Source organism: Gymnoscopelus microlampas (genome assembly GCF_963454915.1).
Source record: "Gymnoscopelus microlampas genome assembly, chromosome: 24".
Classification (NCBI taxonomy): domain Eukaryota; kingdom Metazoa; phylum Chordata; class Actinopteri; order Myctophiformes; family Myctophidae; genus Gymnoscopelus; species Gymnoscopelus microlampas.
The window spans coordinates 14514244-14534648 of NC_139961.1; the positions used below are offsets into that span (position 1 = coordinate 14514244).

At 41.4% G+C, this 20405-nt stretch overlaps 1 protein-coding gene across 2 annotated transcripts in view; it reads right to left on the minus strand.

Annotated features, from left to right (window-relative positions):
- Positions 1–2311: 2311 nt before the first annotated feature.
- The window catches only part of LOC311040412 (uncharacterized protein), a 30354-nt gene continuing 12260 nt past the window's right edge, over positions 2312–20405 (minus strand). For both annotated transcript variants that reach the window (XM_084050685.1, XM_084050684.1), the window contains 14 exons: positions 18649–18840; positions 17778–17843; positions 17315–17393; positions 16542–16767; positions 8899–10735; positions 8630–8797; positions 8130–8297; positions 7414–7587; positions 6856–7029; positions 6409–6582; positions 5978–6151; positions 5148–5312; positions 4215–4261; positions 2312–3352 (listed from right to left, as the gene is read on the minus strand). In XM_084050685.1, coding sequence (XP_083906811.1) covers positions 2802–3352; positions 4215–4261; positions 5148–5312; positions 5978–6151; positions 6409–6582; positions 6856–7029; positions 7414–7587; positions 8130–8297; positions 8630–8797; positions 8899–10735; positions 16542–16767; positions 17315–17393; positions 17778–17843; positions 18649–18840 — 4195 coding nt within the window. In that variant the 3' untranslated portion in view covers positions 2312–2801. The remainder of the gene's footprint in view (positions 3353–4214; positions 4262–5147; positions 5313–5977; positions 6152–6408; positions 6583–6855; positions 7030–7413; positions 7588–8129; positions 8298–8629; positions 8798–8898; positions 10736–16541; positions 16768–17314; positions 17394–17777; positions 17844–18648; positions 18841–20405) is intronic.

Below are 20405 nucleotides of genomic sequence, written 5' to 3' on the forward strand. Positions count from 1 at the left end.
ACAAAATATAGCCTACTATAAAAACTGGTCAAACATTGGCCACATTGTAAATAATATAAGAAAGGGGAACGCGAGGCGTGGTGAGCTTGTAGATCTGCTATTTTCACAATATGTATCTGTGGAACCAAGTCAAACTAAATATAATGCCTCAACTCCTACAATTCCAAGTGCTGGTCAGGGTAGGGGGTCTCCAGTTCAAATATCATTATTTTGGGGGGTCACTCATGGCCTGAATAGGTTGAGAACCACTGACCTATACTGTAGGGCAGAAACCTCGTATCTCCATATTTAAACTTTGTATGTGTTTTAATTTTTCTTCTTTCTTTCTTGTTTTTATTCCTGTAAATCAATGCCCTACATTGGCATAGCCTATAGTGTCACACAAAAAAAAGTTGCACAATTAGCCGATCTACAAGCTCACAATGCATACAGTTGGCGAATATTGGAAGAGAGAATAAATGAGAGAATTGCGTCTGTGGGTTTTATAACCAATGAAATAGTATACTTTTCATTTCAAAAGTGTTCCAATGGATCCTGGGTTATTATTTAAAATAATATCCCCCCAGCTAGAGTTATTATTTAAAATAATAACTTTATTTTAAAGTATTTAAAATAATAACTACAGGATCCATAGGAACACCCCCCCCCCCCCTAAAATAACCAATGAAATAGTATACTTTTCATTTCAAAAGTGTTCCAATGGATCCTGGGTTATTATTTAAAATAATATCCCCCCAGCTAGAGTTATTATTTAAAATAATAACTTTATTTTAAAGTAATTAAAATAATAACTACAGGATCCATATGAACACCCCCCCCCCTAAAATCTTATGAAATGTAACAGTTTTGGACATACAAGGTTTCCACCCAACTGTGACTCTAAGTTGCCGATTTTGTTACAAAAATAAAAATCAATCGAATTAAAACAGACAATCCATAAACTGTGCTAATATGGAAAAAAAAAGATCACCCGAACGTAATGAATCAGGCTGGATCCCTGGCTAAATCTTCAGGATGTTGTTGAGTCTTCAGCATCCAGGCGATAAATCCATGTGCTTCTCTATTTTACTTCATTTTTATTCACCATTTTATTCATTTACTTCATCTCTCCACCCTAACATTCTAGTCTGGTCCAATGCTTTGTTGCAACACATCACACCCCCGATTCCACCAGCGGTGGGAAGAGTACTAAAATGTTTTACTTAAGTAAAGGTATCAATACTGCCATGTAGAAGTACTCCGTTACAAGTAAAAGTCCAGAATTCAAAATGTACTTGAGTGAAAGTACAAGTGTCAAAATGTACTTAAAGTACCAAAAGTAGAAAGTACTCATTATGCAGAATATGCCATTTCACAAGAAAATAGCCGATCTACAAGCTCACAATGCGTCGAATCGCAACGCATTGTGAGCTTGTAGATCGTCTATTTTCAAATGGCCGAAATGTATATACGGCTGAAGTGGTTAATTAATGTTATTGTAATAATAATCAAAAACTAAAAAGTAACTAACTAAAGTTTTCAAATAATTGTAGTGGAGTAAAAGTACAATATTTGCCTCTGAGATGTAGTGGAGTAGAAGTAAAAGTATTGAAAATTGGAAATATTCCAGTAAAGTACAAATACCTCAAAATGTTACTTAAGTAAATGTACTTAGTTACTTTCCACCACTGGATTCCACCAATACAATCGTACAGATAACATTTCTAAATGAATACACTTCAAATCACTCAGAGATGAATAATTTCCCCCTAACATTGAACTTTTGTCTGACATCCTCAGAGTTTGAGATACCTTTCTGTTATTGGGTAGGATAGCTACATGTATGTCTCCTGTTTTTAATAGCTCTGCTAAAATGTAGGCTGCCCAATTGGTATAGTTACACAAGACAGGCTCTAATACCTATTAACCCCTTACTTGATTAGTACATAATAAACTTTTATATTTAGTTTAAAGTAAGTATAGACAATATCGTCATGTTACATAGCATTCAAGGTGTTCACTGCATTTTTCTTTATCAGCTGCTCTAATTTGATTCAATTGACACATGAAATATAATTTGTAAAGTCTAATCCAAATCTAAAGCAATATGTAACTTTTCTGTTCTACCCCGGATTTGAACCTGAGTCTCTGCCTGCTTGCTCTGGGGAGAATTTGAATATTAACCTTCAGGTCAAAATTCGTGTCAAACTAGAAACAGGATTGTGTCAAAGGTCATGTCCAACCTAGACACAGGATCTAAATATCTCAATAGAAGAGCAGGGAGACAAAATACAAGTTCATTATATGGTATTAGCATAATCCACCACACAGATAGGACAAAATAACATTTTATTCACAAAGAAATTACATAATAGAGCTTTTATACAGAATTCATCATCAGAGACATTTTTCATCATCCTGATAAGTGATCACAGCTGTACTCTAACTATCGTAGTTTAGTTTCCCATACTTTCTCTTTGGCCCTTCTCTGTGGCTCTTCCCAATCAATTCCTAAATCCCAATCAATTCCCAAATCTACCATGATATTATCCCCATCTCCACCTATCTTTTCTATTTAACACAGCAATCAGCACAACATTTCTTTTTAGCAGTTTCCTCTCTTTGTGGGGCTACAGGTGTCCCTTTCTTTCTGCTCTGAACGAAAAACATTTTTTCTCTCTGTTGCTTAACTTTTTAAACACTCACACTCTCAAGTGTACATGTTTACATCCCTAGTGTGCGATCCTGTACAGAGTGAACTGTCATTTCAGTAGCAGTGTGAGTGTTCCTCCAAGACTCACCGTGCTATTGTACATTACATCTTATAACTGACACAGAGACACAGAGGCAACAGAACCAAACCAGAACCCAGGGTAGAGGGGTTCAGTGAAAGTGGACTGGTAGGTGTACCGGTGTGTTAGTGTGTCAGAAGAGACGCTGTAGAAGGACAGAGTGCCAGCAGGCCAGTCCAGATACACTCCTACTCTGTTGGACACAGAGGAGGGAGGAACAGGGAGGACAATACTCTTCCCATTGTGACGGACAGTGTAACTGTTGCGATGGATACCATCAGTATCCATGGCCAGTACCAGACTCCAGGACTTCTCATTGTTTCCAAACAGACTGACAACACCTAGATCTCTCCTGTCGATTGTTCTGTATGTCACTGCGATTGAAACGAGTCCACTACACTCTACCTCCCAGTAACAGCGTCCAGTCAGACCCTCCCTACACATAACCTGTTCCTTATCAAATCTGTCTGGGTGATCAGGATAGGACTTCTTCTCTTTCACACGTGTCACCTTTTTGTTCTTCTCAGACAGAGAGAGCCTTCTGTTCAGAGTGCTTTGGTCCAGTGTGAGTTCACAGGCATCTGATGGAGAAAACAAGATACAAAGCAGAACCTATTTACACTCAAATATAACACTACTACTACTAATAATTTAGGTCATACACAGCAACACAATTTACAGGAGAGCAAAACAGCCATCATGCATTTTCATTTGTCCAAAAAATAAAAGAAAAACAAATATATACATATACTTGTCTAGCACTTGTCTAGCACTGATCTAAACTGAAATTGGCATGCAAATATGAAAATGATGCCTAATTATCACAGACTACATGTATATCTGTCCTTGCCCAGTGAGCCATAGTCGGCTATTAGACCTCTGTATAAAACAGGGTTATAATTGGTCTAACCGTGAAAGTTTTTCAGACGTCTAGGCTTAGACTAGACGTTGATTATCTGTTTTGTAAGCGTCTATATAATTTCAACGGCTATAATATAGACGGTCTATAAATAGACGCTTAAAAAACTGCTTATCAACCAGGCTTAGCCTAGACGTCTAAAAAACCTTCACTGTTAGGCAAATTATAACTCCGTTTTAGACTAGCCCTTAGACGGATTTTAGACGTCTAATAGCCCGAAAAATGCTCAGTGGGTGTAGTATACAAACAAACCATCAAGCACATTCAGGCATGCGCACACAAAGAAATACTCACTGTTGAAGGACTGTTGACAGACTATGTATATACATTCAAATGTTCACTGTTTGTGCACTGTACACATATTCATTCATATAGTCAGTGTTGATAGTCTGTACATAAATTAATTTGATAAACTCAGTGTTGATAGAATGTTAATAGATGACACATTCTTATCTTATCTTATCTCATCAACTTTATGTGTGCTGCTTTGATTTAGTCATGAATAAAACAGAATACACACTTACACTTCCTCAAACCAGATTTCAGCCTCTCGACTCCTCCATGGTTGACACTGGGGATGGAGGACAAACAAAGTCAGGCCTGCATATTGTCTTTGATAATAGAAACAATGATTTATAAGGATTTTTACAACAATAAACATTAAAACACTACTACACCGCATCACAGTATGATTTCCCTACACCAGTGGTTCTCAAACCTTTTCGTGTCAAGGGACGCAGACCCCCATCTGAAAAGATGGGCGCCAGGGACCCCAAGTAGAGATCAGATTTTTGCAGAGAGGGTGGGTGGACTGTCTACAACTTCACCGTAGACAACTTCTACGACAAGTGGTCGTAGAGACCCGACTCTTCCTACCCCCCATTTTTGGGCACAAGGAGTCCAACGGTAAAAGCTGGAAGTCGATCCGACCACTGGTGGGTGAAATTACAATATGTCCGCCAGTCTGATAATTTCTTTGCCCCCTACCTCCCAAACGCAAGGTCTCACAGGTATGACTTGGCACAAACACTGTTCAGTGGTCTACCATGACAATAATCACACCATAGGCCACGTCAGGGTCCCTCGGGGGCCAAAGGCACACCGTTGCTCCAATCATCACCAAACATGGCACAACTGCTGTTTAGGGATATACAATACGTGTATTTAAAAGAAAATGTGGGGCACTACAGCGGTTTCTAACATTTCAAATGGCCATAACTCGATGACCATTGCTCCGATCAGCGCAATATAGGACTGGATTTGAAGGCCTCATAGTAGCCTGAAAATCTAGTTTAAAAAATACCAGATAAGCCAAATGATAAAATATGGATAAAGTGGCAAACATTATTGTGATGCTATATTAACAAATCTGGCTGGGGACCCCCTGGAAATCCTTTGAAACACTTTGAGAACCACTAGAAAAAATTGGCACTGAGTAGCAACACGTCTCTGCATACTTAGTTTTCAGTTTCAGATCCTTCAGTCCAGCAGACAAGATCTCCACTATTGTCTGATTGTATTGATTGTAGCTCAGGTCCAACTCTCTTAAATGGGAGGGGTTGGAGCTCAGAGCTGAGGCCAAAGAAGAACAGCCTTCTTCTGAGACGAGACAGCCTGATAAGCTACACACACACACACACACACACACACACACACACACACACACACACACACACACACACACACACACACACACACACACACACACACACACACACACACACACACACACACACACACACACACACACACACACACAGGGGAAGGGGGGGAGAGAGTCTGGTTATGTCAATACAAACATAAGCTTCTATGTACTTCACTGTCAATATTGATGCGTTTTCTCATCAGTATATTGACATTAATTATGATAATTGTCATTATTTATGTTAATTGTGTGTAATGCTGATAAATAACTGTTACTTTCAAATATAAAATATCAAGGTTCATTTTAAGCTCCTACAACAGAGGCAATAAGGAGGAGAAAAGATTACATTGAAAGCAGTTCACAGTGACTAGAAAACAGAGAAAAAGTTCTCTGAAGTTCTATGATTCTATCATTACCTCTGGGGGGTAATGATAAAATCAGTTGAACGCTTTTACCTTTTTTTTTTTACTTTTGCACCATTCTGTCTGTTTGACTTTTAGCAAATAACATGAGGACAAAATCGCTGAATTATCATGAAACATAATGGGAATGTTGCCCTAAATACACTTATGTGAGTGAAGAAGGACAACTATTGTCCGCCTTTGCAATGATCATCTGTTGAACTGGTTCAGGAATACTGACCTGAGTGTCTCGAGTCTACAGTGTGAACTCCCCAGTCCACCACATATGAGGTTCACGCCTGAATCCTGCAAATCGTTGTTGCTGAGATCTAGCTCTCTCAAACTAGTGGAGTTGGAGCTGAGAACTGTTGATAACTCCTTACAGCATCCCTCTGATAGGCCACAGCCACTCAGTCTGAAGAAACATTAGTGATAAAATTAACATTAATACATTTGGTTCTGTAAAAGAATGATCACTTATGATCATTTAAACGTTATTTATTCCTTGTCTTTAAAAATAATAATAATAATAATATTTTTACCATTAACTTGGGAGTAATATCAGATGCACACAGCTATACACTGACACACTACTGTCAGTGCCCCCCACCCCCTACAACTACAGCAATTGTTAGCCTTTCCGATGCTCATCTGTTGAACAAGAATACTCACCTGAGAGTCTTGATTCTACAATGTGGACTCCCCAGTCCACCAAAGAGAAATTTAACTCCTGAATTCTGCAAATTGTTGTTGCTGAGGTCTAGTTCTCTCAAACTAGAGGAGTTGGAGCTGAGAACTGCTGATAACCCCTTACAGCATCTCTCTGACAGCTTACAGCCACTCAGCCTGAAGAGACAGTAGTGATAAAAATCAATGGAGAAAATAAAAGTGTATTTTCAAGGTCAAATCCAAAGTCAAGTTTGGCAAAGTTATCTACAAATACAATTGTTCTGCCTGTTTTTATCACTTTGATTCTGTGTATGTTTTATATTATTTGCGATAGCTATAGTCCCTGCACCAAAAAAAGTTAACTTAGCATAAAAAGTCATTCGTTGAACACACTTGTATGAGTGTGACAAATACATCTCTTGAATCTTGAACCGCTTCAGGAATACTGACCTGAGTGTCTCAAGTCTACATTGTGGATTTGCCAGTCCATTAAAGAGCAGAGTCACATCTGATTCCTGCAAATCATTGTTGCTCAGGTCCAATTCTCTCAGACTAGAGGAGTTGGAGCTGAGGACGGATGATAACTCCTTACAGCAATTCCCTGAGAGGCTACAGCCACTCAGCCTGAAGAAACATTAGTGATGAAATCAATGTTTGTATTTTATATATTTGTTCTTGTAAAAGAAAGATCATATAACATTTTTAATAAATCCAGTTATTAGTGGGCTCACTGGAAGTCAACAAACTTCGTATTAGAGGACTCAGTGGAAGTGAGCACATGTTATCGTTGTCCTTCACTGGTGTAATATAGTCAAAAATACATGAATAGTTCCACACTGTTGACTTGCATGAATGAGCAATTGTTTTAAATACACTTTATATTATTTACAATAGCTATTGTCTACCATCAACCAATCCACAAAAAAAGAAAAAGAAAAGTTATCAGATTTAACTCCATGCTGTCAGGATATGAATGGTCATCTGTTCAACAGCGTCAGGAATATTGACCTGAGTGTCTTCAGTCTTGAGTGTGGACTCCCCAGTCCACCACACATCATCTGCACTCCGGAATCCAGCAAATCATTATTGCTCAGGTCCAATTCTGTGAGACTAGAGGAGCTGGAGCTGAGAACTGATGATAACTCCTTACAGCATCTGTCTGAAAGCTTACAGCCACTCAGTCTGAAGGAACATTAGTGATAAAATCAATGTTTGCATTTTATTTGTGTTTTTCTGTAAAAGATCACATCATATTAAATGTATACAGTAACTAGTGTTAAAGAGCAACTTTTACAAATGTATCTTTAAATGTTATATTCAAATGTTTCAATTAGTAATTATTTACTCATATTTTCATGATTGTACCATTACCTTCAGATGTGTAATAATAAAATGAATTGAATAGGGGTTATATTTTCACCCCATCTATTAATTTGTATGTCTATATGTTAAATAGTTCGGCCCGAACAATAGATAAGAGGGCCACATAGCCGCCCTAACCTAGTAATGATATAATCGGCCAAGTCACAGAAATTGCATACCTTGACATTCGCGTAGCATTTCTGGATGTTTGGCTGTCACAATAACATAGTGGGAAATGGAAAATAACTGACACACCTGCTATGACACACCTACTCCCCCCCCCCCCCCCCCCCCCCCCCCATTGTATGTATCTAAGTCAGGGTATACATGTTCATCTGTTGGACACCTTCAGGAATACTGACCTGAGAGTGTGCAGTTTGCTGTTTGGACCCCATAGTCCCGCAGAGAGCAAGTTCAATGAATCCAGATCATTGTAGCTCAGGTCCAATTCTACCAGACTAGAGGAAGTGGAGCTGAGAGCTGATGATAACTCCCTACACCATTTCTGTGAGAGGTTACAGCCACTCAGCCTAAAGAACAAGCAATAAAATCGACATGTTTGTATTTTTAAGGTAATTTCATGTGTTTCATGATTTGTCCTTTGTAACCAAGACTGGTTATGAGGTTAAAATTAGATTATGTCAACAGTGAATAGTTCCACACTGTAGTAAAGTCTACTGGCAATAAATGATAAAAAGCTATTCACATATTTTTAATTGTTTTCAGCTGTTATTGACTGGAGTTGCCCCCAACCCCCGAGATAAAAAAAACAACAACTCAATTCATCAGGGGAAACTCCACACACATCCGTATTTAAGTCAGGATATGAATGGTCATCTAATTCAGTTTCATGAATACTGACCTGAGTGTCTTGAGTCTACAGTGTGGACTCCCGAGTGCAGAGAGCAGCTGCTCTGAATCCTGCAGATCATAGTTGCTCAGAACCAACTCTCGCAGTCTAGAGGAGTTGGAGGTGAGAACAGATGATATTGCCTCAAAGCCTCTCTTTGAGAGGTTACAGCCACTCAGCCTGAGGAACCAATAGCGATAAAATCAATTTAGTATATTTTCTAATCTGTAAAAGAAAGATGACTTAATATAGTAAATGTATCCAGTTATCAGTTCACCTACAGAGCTGTATTGGAGGCTTCGACTACTGGCAGCAGCTTCAAAAGACCCTCCTCTGAAGCAGAGTATTTCTTCAGATCAAATACGTCCAGCTCCTTCTCTGATGTCAGCAACATGAAGACGAGAGCTGACCACTGAGCAGGAGAAAGTTTGCCGGTGGAGAGACTCCCTAACCTCAGGTACTGTTGTATCTCCTTCTCTAGAGAGTGATCATTCAGCTCATTCAGGCAGTGGAACAGATTGAGGCTTCTTTCTATAGTGGGGTTGTCTTTGATTTTATTCTTGATGTAGTCAACTGTTTCCTGATTGGTCTGTGCCTTACTTCTCATTAGTTCCGGAAGTTTTTCTAATAGACTCTGATTGGTCTGTGGACTACTTTCTGTATGTTCCAGTAGTCTTTGTAGGAATGTCTGATTTGTCTCCAACGAGAGGCCGAGCAGGAAACGGAGGAACATGTTTAGGTGTCCATTTGGACTCTGTAAGGCCTTGTCTACAGCACTCTTGAAGAGTTGATTTATCTTAGGGCTTTTTGACTTGGGCCGCTTGGATGCCTGTGGATCTGAGAGAAGGTTGACACCAGTGTTGACGAATTGGAGGAAGACATAAAGAGCAGCCAGAAACTCCTGAATGCTCAGATGTACAAAGAAGAACACCTTGTCCTTCAACCCACGCTCCTCTTTAAAGATCTGTGTCAACACTCCTGAGTACACTGATGCATCTCTGATATCAATGCCACACTCTGTAAGATCTGCTTCACTGAAGATCCGGTTGCCTTTTTCCAGCTGTTCAAAAGCTAGTCTTCCCAAAGACAGAATGGCCGGACTATTGTCTGGATTCCTGTCAGAATGTGTCTGTGCTCTGTCATGATACTTGACATTCTTCTGTTCAGACTGAACTACCATGAAGTGGATGAACATCTCAGTCTGGTTCTTTGGCAGCACACCTTTCTCTGCTGTTCTCAACATGTCCTCCAGAACTGTAGTAGTGATGCAACAGAAGAGTGGAGACTGACACATGGTCTGGAGGCTTCGTGATGTTTTGATGTGTGCGACAATTGTTCTGGCCTTCTCTTCATCACTGCAACTCTTCATGAAGTACTCCTCCATCTGGGTTTCAGTGAACCCTTTCACCTCTGTCACCCTGTCAACATACTTGGAGGGTATCTGATTGGCGGCTGCAGGTCGTGTAGTTATCCAGATGCAAGCAGAGGGAAGGAGGTTTCCCTGGATGAGGTTTGTAAGCAGGACATCTACTGAGGTTGGCTTTAAGACATCAGTCCAAATCTCATTGTTCTGGAAGTCTAGAGGAATCCTACATTCATCTAATCCATCGAAGATGAAAGCAACTTTGGACCCCTTTAAGGTGCAGATTTCCGCTGCCTTGGTTTCACCAAAAAGGTGATGGAGAAGTTGCACCAAGCTGAAATGTTTCTCCTTCATCAAATTCAGCTCTCGGAAAGTGAATGGAAACATGAAGTGGATATCCTTGTTGGCTTTGTCTTCTGCCCAGTCCATAGTGTACTTCTGAGTTACGGCTGTTTTACCAATGCCACCATCTCCCTTCATCATCACTGTTCTGATTCTATCTTGTCCAGGTAAAGGTTTAAAGATGTCATCTAATTTGATTGTTGTTTCTGTTGTGGATGGTTTCCTGACCAGACCGGTATCCTTGCTGGACTTTGTTTCAATCTGTTTGACCTCAAGTTCATTATTGGGCTCTCTACTCCTGACATCTGTGATGTGGGGCTCTGTGAAGAGCTCATTCAGAAGTGTTGAGTTATACTGAAGCTTCTTCATCAGATTAGACTTGAGTTGTTGTTGACACACAGGAGCAAGCGTTTCTAAATGAACAAGGACATCAAGTGCATGTTATGGTAAATGTTGGCCTCAAATGAGAGGTTAAAATGAGAACATGTGTCTACTGCTGTAGCAAGCAAAATATCTTCAATCAGATTATCTTAAATATTGACCATATTTAAACTGCAGTTTAAGTCGAGCCGTTTCAATGATTATTTTGTCATGAATCACTAGCTATATCATAATTGATCACTTGACATGGAATTACATTTCTGGTGTGATAATGACTCTGTTGACTAACTTTAGCAGTCTAAATACAAGCAGTTTAAGTAGAAAATGATTGTACATATGTGTCTCCCATCCCCTAAGGCCCCCTGGGGTACCTACAGTTTGATGCTGCAAACTTCTAATATATGAACATATTTAAAAACTACAATTCCCATGCAACTGCACTTGTTAAACAAAAACATATCAGCTGGTATTCTTTTTAGGGTTTGCAGAGTAGGGTTGCAATTAAATGTTTCTTTGATTATACAATAGTACTTAATAAACACACCTTGATAGGCTTTGCATTTCAAGTCAAATACAGCATATTGTTTATCTGGTTTGATGGAAGAAGGACTGATAATAATTGAAAGAAAAAGCTAGTCGATGCAATACAGTATGTCACTATCAATGTGGTTTGCTAAAACATTGAAGACCTAAAGTGATGATTTACTGTTTACACAGTAATAGCAGTAATCTGTGGAAATAAAAAAATCATAATTCTTCAACATGTTGACTTGACATGCATTCTATTATGCTACATTTTTAGCTTCTATAAAATATCAAGGCATTTCTTAGAATAAATAAAGAACAAACTAAACTAAATAAAAACTAAACGAAAACTAGTCTTTTCCTAACTAAAACTAAAACTGAACTGAAATAAAACGAGCCCACAATGAATATTTGTGAACATGTGCACGTATGTTTGCGTGCGTGTGCACGTGTGTGGCATTAAAACTGCATTCCCACTGTTAAAAAATCCTTATGTAACTTTCCTTTTTACCATAGAGCTAGTCGAGCCTGTCTGCTTACTCAGGTGATAAATTTAATCTTGACAATCAGGTTAAAATTTGTGTCAGATCCTGTGTCTAGGTGAGACATGACCTTTGACACAATCTAAGTGTCTCAATAGAAGAGCAGGGAGACAAAATTCAACCACCCCAATGGTGTAAGTTATATTGTACTACTAATACCATACTCTACCATACAGATTGGACAAAATCTACAAAATTCTTGGAGACATTTAGATTGTGTCAAAGGTCATGTCTCACCTAGACACAGGATAACATTTCAGCACACGCAGGAAACCGGGTTCAAATCCGGGGTAGAAGAGGAAAGTTATATAGTGCAGCTTTAAGATATATAATTTTCCACTGAAAATAAAAGGAATGTGAGCCTTTATTTTCCCCAAAGAAACTTGATAGTTAAGTGACAGCATATGCCTGATAACAGGCCGTCTGCACCTGCCTCACTGAAACAAATTTGCAGTTTAGTAGTGTGCTGATAACGGAAGGTTACATTGTAACCCAGGTGCTCTGAGTGGAGAGACTCTCTCTCCACCCTACATATTCCATATGTACGGGGACTGACCCCCACGGGGGCAGTGACGTGGATATTCTTTAAAGACCCCGTAAACAGGAAGTACCCTAACCCGGTATGAGTAGGCCTATGAGCAGTATTATGTATTAAAATGTTGTCAGACCACACAACACTTTGTTATAAACCACCCAACAAATTAGAATGTTTACTTCTTTTTTTCTAAGTATGGGGTTTCAAAGTCGTGAGAAATAAGCTGTAGTTTTTCTGCTAAGGGCTGGGGGGGGGGGGGGGGGGGGGGGGGGTCCACTGAAGGCAATGAAAGAATTATTCGAGCCAATGCCCCATTCTCCGGAGAGGGGTCCCCCTCTGAAGAGCTGATCCGCTGTAACATTACCTGACGCGGCACATGTATCGCACTCAGGGACTTGAACTGGGGATGCGCCCACTCCCAAGGCTAGGGGAACTTACCTGTTGATATATGCTGCCGCCACTGTGCTGTCTGTTCTCACATGGTGGTTCCTCAGCACTGGCTGGAGGTGCAAAAGTGCCAGCAAGCAAGCCCTGAGGGCGGCCTGTCTCACTGGAGTAAGGGATAGAGTCCCTGCTCTGGCATCCAAACACATGCCCAGGAACTCTGTGGACTGTGTTGGCTGAAGCCTGCCCTTCCTCCTGTTGAGGCGCAGGCCTTAGTGCTCCAAGAGCCGGGCCACATTGTTGCGGCACTGCTCTTCTGAGCGAGCACACACCAGCCAGTCGTCTAGATAATTTAGAATGCAAAGGCCCTCCCGACGCCAGGACTCTGTCCATGCACCTTCTAAACGTGGGTTGGGCTAGAGATATGCCAAATGGGAAGACACAGAACTCAAAGGTTCTGCCGTCGAAGGCAAACCTGAGAGCGTCTGTGCTCCTCCCATATTGGGATCTGAAAATAAGCCTACCCCGCCAGTTGGCCCCCAACCGGACCCTTAGGTCACCTGGAGCTGTAGAAGCCAGCTGTGGCGGCGCAGGCTGAGGCGCTGCTCACGGCCATGCCGGAGCATCCCGACATCTGACCGAGCACACCGGCAGGCATCTTGGGCCTGCTGAAGCATTGTAGCTGCATCCGGCCCAAACATGGTAGATGGCACCGCAGGCAGCCTAAGCAGACAGGTTCGCTTGTAACCGCGACTGAGACAACCGGAGGTGGCTCCTCGCCATCCAAAGAGAGGCCAAGGCCCTGCCAACTGCAACTGCTTGCTCTTTCATCAATTTAGTGAGGAGCAAGGACACCTGCTGCACCTCAGAAGCTAGGTTGGAGCCTCCACACTCCAGCGGCATGGCCAGACTGCGCTGATACAGGGCTAGGATAGCCCCTGTGTTAACCAGCTGTCCCTGAACTGCCATACTGTATGCGAGCATGGCAGAGCATGCCTTTGTGTTCTGGCTCGGGCAGCTGATCAGTTTCCCCAAAGCCGACTTGGTGGGGGAATAATTGAGACCTTTTTCATCCCACAGGGGAAATTCACTTCCAGCTGAGTGACCACCCACAGAGGAGCGTGGGGGGGCAGCTAGGGATTAAGTGCCTGCTCTGAGACTGACTGACCTGGAATCGAACCTGGGACAATCGGGGCCTCTGGCTCCCCAGGCAGGCTATGGCCGCCTCAGGCCTAAGGCCTAAGACCTGATCCATGGAAGGTGGCAGTCCACACAGCCAACGACCATCCATACATGCTAGCCAATGCCATCTACATAGACCTGACCAGCAATGGGCCTCAGCTGGTGTAGCAAACTGTTCAAGTACCTCTACATTAAAGACCAATGGTACAGCAAAAGAGCACGGCTGGTACGCCTCTTCATCAAAACGGGAGGCCCTCCAGCCTTGTTCTGCTAGCAGCCCCATCTCCAAAGCCTGAACGGCCCGAATAATGAGCTGGCGACAGAGGGCAGGAAGCTGATCCTGCTCCTCCTCTACCCTGTGCCGCCTCCACACACACCTGACCAGTCTTCAATCTCCGAGTCAAGTCCCCCAGAATATCAATCATCAGGGACGTGCACAGATAGGCTCTAGGTGGTGTTAGAGCACCTGCCCTTTGCCCTCTTGACCAGAAGTGCCCTTTTGAAAAAAAGTTTACAGCAGGGGTCTTCAACAGGGGGTCCGGGACCCCTAGGGGGTCCTCAGAGTTACTACAGGGGGTCCGCCAATTCTTTGTATGATATGATTTTTCTTTTTACCATAACCACTCGAAACCTAGCATCCCTTTTCTGAGGAGAACTTTAGCCAAAAATAGCCGATCTACAAGCTCACAACGCCTCGCAGCGCGAGGCGTTGTGGGCTTGTAGATCGGCTATTTTTGGCAAAGAGGTATAGGTGTAGAGGGAAAAAAAGAGCAGAACAAAGTAAACAAAAAAAAGTATAATTTACTTGAGCACCTGCTCCTCAAAATGTCTGTGCACGCCACTGTCAATCATTCACATTCTAAGCAATGTACACATTGATCATGGCCGTCCTCCATTGGCCTTTTTTACCCCACAGCCCAGACAGGCGTGGGCCATGTTTTCCCCAGAAGGCAGAGAGAGGGGATAAAATGTGAATGCTTGTGAACTCGTGAACTGAAGGGCAAGTACAACTTTGTACCCAGCTGCACCAATTACCCCCCCTACCATGCTGACACACGCCAAATGGGCGTTGTCAGTCACGGAACAGTCACTTCACGCTGTCACACTGTTTGCGTCTCTCCGTTAGTTTGTTCAGTTTTTTTGGAACCACCCGCGGTAATGCACGCTCGCGCGTGTCCTCGACACGGTTGGATTTAGCACGTTTGGTGTGTAATTGGTTTATTAAATAAGCCACCGGGAATCCGCACACTTTCAGACTTTCATTAAAAGCTGTCTGAACCGCATTTTCGGGAAAAATGAGGAACAAAATGAGGATCAGAAATGAGGAACTCTGGATGAAAGGGAGACCGGAGCCAGTGGAGAAACAGATCCTGAGAAGAAAGTGGCGATGGATCGGTCACACCCTGAGGAAACCGGCAGCTAGTACTACACGCAGTGGTGGAAAAAAGTACTCAAATGCTTTACTTAAGTAAAAGTACCAATACTGCAATATAGAAATAATCTGTTACAAGTAAAAGTCCAGAATTCCAAATTTACTTGAGTAAAAGTACAAAAGTATTGGCATCAAAATGTACTTGAAGTACCAAAAGTAAAAGTACTAAAATGTTTGAAAATAGCAGATCTACAAGCTCACAATGCGTCGCAATGCGACGCATTGTGAGCTTGTAGATCGGCTATTTCCAAATAGCCTATGTATAAAATAGGGCTGAACTGGTTAATGTATGTTTATTAATATCATAATTTATATCTGAAAAGTAACTAGTAATTAAAGTTTTCAAATAATTGTAGCGGAGTAAAAGTACAATAGTTGCCTCTGAGATGTAGTGGAGTAGAAGTAAAAGTATTGGAAATTGAAAATACTCAAGTAAAGTACAAATACCTCAAAATTGTACTTAAGTAAAGTACTTAGTTACTTTCCACCACTGACTACACGCCAGGCCCTTACTTGGAACCCCCAGGAGAAGCGGAAGAGAGGGCGCGGCCTAAGAACACCTGGAGGCAGGACACTGAGGCAGAGCTCAAGAGACAGGGAACGAGCTTGGGAGAGGCAGAAAAGAAGAAGAGTGGCCGATGGCCTATGCTCCACTGGGAGCGATGGGAAGTTAGTAAAGTAAGCGAGCAGCATACTTGCCGTTTCCTCCGACGAGGTCGGATTTCACAGCAAGCTGATCAGCTGTTGCACCCCCATCCCATGCGTAATAATGACCCACGCAGCAATCCAGAGAGGAGCCTCGTAAGACCAGCTCTTCTTTTTACAAACGTGGACACCGCTATATGTTCAAATTACACACGCTTACAACCTCTTCCACTCAAATGCTAAGACAGATAACTCCACGTCTGCTTCTGCTCTCGTGGAAATCAAGTAATCAAAGTTACACGGAGCTTTTACACGTATGGATAATCAGTGCGTGGCCACTACAGGTGTCTCTTAAAGAGTATCCACGTCACTGCCCACGTGGGGGTCAGTCCCCGTACATATGGAATATGGAGGGTGGAGACAGAGACAGTCTTGACACGATAGAGAGCGCCTATTCAATAGGCTGATAGCAATCACATTGGGTGCATGTTAAAACTATGAATAAAGATTGCTCAACATCATGTTATGGCTGTGAATATACTTTTCTTTACTGCTCTCGTTCAAGTTAAAGTAGTGAATAAAGACTTTCTTACTGCTCTCCAGATTTTCAGCCAGGTCATCCTGCTTCAGAGTCCTCAGGAAGTGCTGTGTGATCTTCAGGACTCCCTCTCTGAATTGCCTCCTCTGCGTCTCGGCCTCACCACTGACCCCCTTCTCATCCCTCAAACTCTCTAAGCATTCTGGGTAGTCTGTTGTAAGAACACTATGGATCCTCTCCAGGTCGTCCTTCAAATACTCGCCAAGATTCTCCTCAAGCAGCTGAAATGCAAAATAACAAAGTTACTATTTCAACAATGCCGAAAGGAAAAAGTCCACTGGTTTCAAAACAACAGATTAGAGCAGGGGTCTTCAACAGGGGGTCCGGGACCCCTAGGGGGTCCTCAGGGATACGACAGGGAGTTCCCCAAATCTTTGTGTGATATGATTTATTTTTTGTACATTAATCATTTAACCCTAGCATCCCTTTTCTGAGGCGAACTTTAGCCAAAAATAGCAGATCTACAAGCTCACAACGCCTCGCACTGCGAGGCGTTGTGAGCTTGTAGATCGGCTATTTTTGGCAAATAGTTATAGGTGTGTATAGGGAAAAAAGAGCAGCAAAAGTGTATCTGAATTGTATACAATATAGAGTAGGGGGTCCCTGCTTCATCTCTCTCTCAGCTAGGGGGTCCTTGGCCTGAAAACGTTGAAGACCCCTGGATTAGAGATTGTGTCTATTCTGAACAACTAATCAGTTTTCATTTCATGTGTAGGCCTACTCTGTGGCAGAAAATGTAGAAAAGGTTGTTGTTTTACTTTGACTCACCTTGAATATAGAGGTCAGGTCTACTTGTTGCTCCTGAGCAGACTGACCAATGAGATCCTGGGAGCTCTCTTGGTGGTCTCTGTGGGGAAACAAAACGCACACGCACCCACACACACACACACACACACACACACACACACACACACACACACACACACACACACACACACACACACACACACACACACACACACACACACACACACACACACACACACACACACACACACACACACACACACACACACAATTATGTCATGGTGTGAGTGTGTAATGACATTACTGACATACTGACATAGGTCAGGAGCCCCTTGTCGACGCACTAGGTACCCATTTATATGGACCAAGTTGAAACACATAATGAACACAATGAATGGATTTGCGTTCTTCTGTTGATATGAGAGAACACAAACTTTAGTTAATGCTTAGTTAATGATCAGGTAATGATAAAAAATGTACTCACTTTTCTGAAGACCTTGATTTTCGCCACCGCTTTGCCCTGACTCTCCTCAGAGGCTGAATCAGTTCACTGCAAGACCATTGTTTATTTGATTAACACCAACATATATTATCGTTGCTATCGGTTGGAAACCATAATATGTCCGAAACTGTTACTTTTTCAGGATTCAAATTCAAAGTGTGACGCTGTAGTATGACGAGGTAATTAAGGCATTCATTTACGGGGGGAAAAAAACATAAAAAGTTAAAATATGGCGATAAGAGGTTTTTGCCCGACAGTGACGATTAACCCATTAAGACCGAATAATAGCAGAAGCTCAACGAGCTTCTGCTATTATTCTTCTGCTATTATTCGGTATTATTCTGCTATTATTATTTTTTTAATTGTGAAACTTTGTGCAAATCTTTGAAAATATATATATTTTTAAGAAAATATTTCTAACTCAAATCTTTGCTTCTGGTGATTCTACAAATAATTATGTTGCCATAATATCAGTGGTTCTCAAACTTTTTCATGTGAAGGACCACCCAAAATTATATGTATTTGTCCACGGAACCCCCCCCCCCCATCTCAAAACATTTAGTTCCAGGGAAGAAGCAGAAGCAAAGATTTGAGTAAAAAAGATATATATTCAAACATTTGCACACATTTTCACAATCCTTTTTTCAAAAATGGCAGATCTACAAGCTAATAGCGCAGCACTCGGTGCCGCGGTGTGAGCTTGTATATAAATAATAATAATCTAGCCAAATAAATCTTAAAATGACATAGATGCGTTCCCGGATTGAATGGGTTAAGTTGTGGCTCATTTTCAATAGTTTCCCATTCTAATAGTTTCTGGTCAGTTTAGCTCTTTCCTCTTTCAAATTCTGACCTGTCCTCAGCAGTAGCCTGGGGTTCATTTTCGATCCCAGCAGGATCACACATGGACTGGTCACTCTCCATGAAGACGTAGTCTTCAGAAGACTCTGGTTTCTCACAATCGGCCTCGTCACTCTCCATGGAGACACTGGGTACGGGCAACTCTGGTTTCTCACTCATGGACTGGTCTCTCTCCGTGGAGACACTGGGTACAGGGTGACAGGATGACATCCAAGATGAAAAATGAAGTAACACTTTCTATGAAGCCCGTGTTCTATAATGCATTATAAACATACTGCCTTATGCATAATGCATTATAATCTGCCTATAGCAATCCGCCAACAACAACTACTATATCGTCTCTGTTGGGTGGAAAACTGTCCAAAAACTGTTACTTTTCAGGACTGAAATTCAAAAATAGCAAAAGTAGCAGATCTACAAGCTCGAAACGCGTCGCTTCGCGCCGCGTTTCGAGCTTACAGATGTTCTACTTTTGATACTTTTGTGTGACGCTGTAGTTAGTATATGATCAAGGAGGACATTCATTTGATAATTACAAAAAAATACACAAAAAGTATTAAAATATTTGTCATGTCCTTGACATGAAAAGGTTTGAGAACCACTGCTATAGCTAACATGCCAACGGTCCATGGACTTGCTTTTGCACCGCTCTGTAATAAACGATGAAATTATGACTACATCTACAAGTCATAATTTTACAAGACTGTCTGTCTGTCATATATTTATGTCTGAAGTCTTTTCCTCAAAGGTTCTTCTACAGTTGCTCCATGCTAGTAGAGCAGTTGTTCTCAAACCGTTTTCAAGTCAAGGACCCACAAATGAATATGTTTTTGGCCGGCGGGACCCCCATCTGACAATATTTTGTGCCAGGGACCCCATACGAGATATGTACGAGATATATTATGTTGTTAAAGTGGTTCTAAAATATTCCCAAAACAGCAGAACTACAAGCTGATTTGAGAGTTTGTACATTGGCTATTTTCAAATAGCTAGTGTATATAATAGCCTATGGTTAAAGCGGTTCAACTGATTTTTATATTAAATCAAATCAAATTTTATTTATCTAGCACATTTAAAATGACCAGGTCAACCAAAGTGCTGTACAGGTAGAAACAAAAAAACTAAGAGCAAACAATGCAATAATCTGTACTTTACTGAGTATTTGTATTTTTGGATAATTTTATGACTTTCACTCCACTGCATTTCAAAGACAAATATTGTACTTTTGACTCCACTACATTTCTAGGGAGGGGAAAAAGTACATTTAACCACTTAAGCCTATTTCAAACATAGTGAAAATAGCCAATCTACAAGATCACAACGCGTCACATCGTGAACACTATTTTCACAATTATTCATATTTTGTAATTTGTATTGTAATACTTTGTATTTTGTAATTTTTAATACTTTATTTACTGTATTTTTTGGTACTAACCAGCTGCACCGGCAGTGCATTCCACAACCTAGGTGCCCGGGCGGCGAAGGCCCGATCACCCCGGGTTACTAGGTGAGCATTAGGGACCTCAAGAAGAGCCTTATTTGAGGATCTAAGGATGCGCTCAGACTTAGGAAGGGGACAGCATATCAGGGATATAAGTAGGGGCCAGTCCATGCAGGGTTTTACAAGTAATAATTACACATTTTAAATCACTCCTGGAGCTCACAGGCAGCCAATGAAGTGCATTTGAGGGGCATTTTCGTACTAGTAAGCAGTCCAGTGGTGTAAAGTAACTAAGTAAATTTACTTGA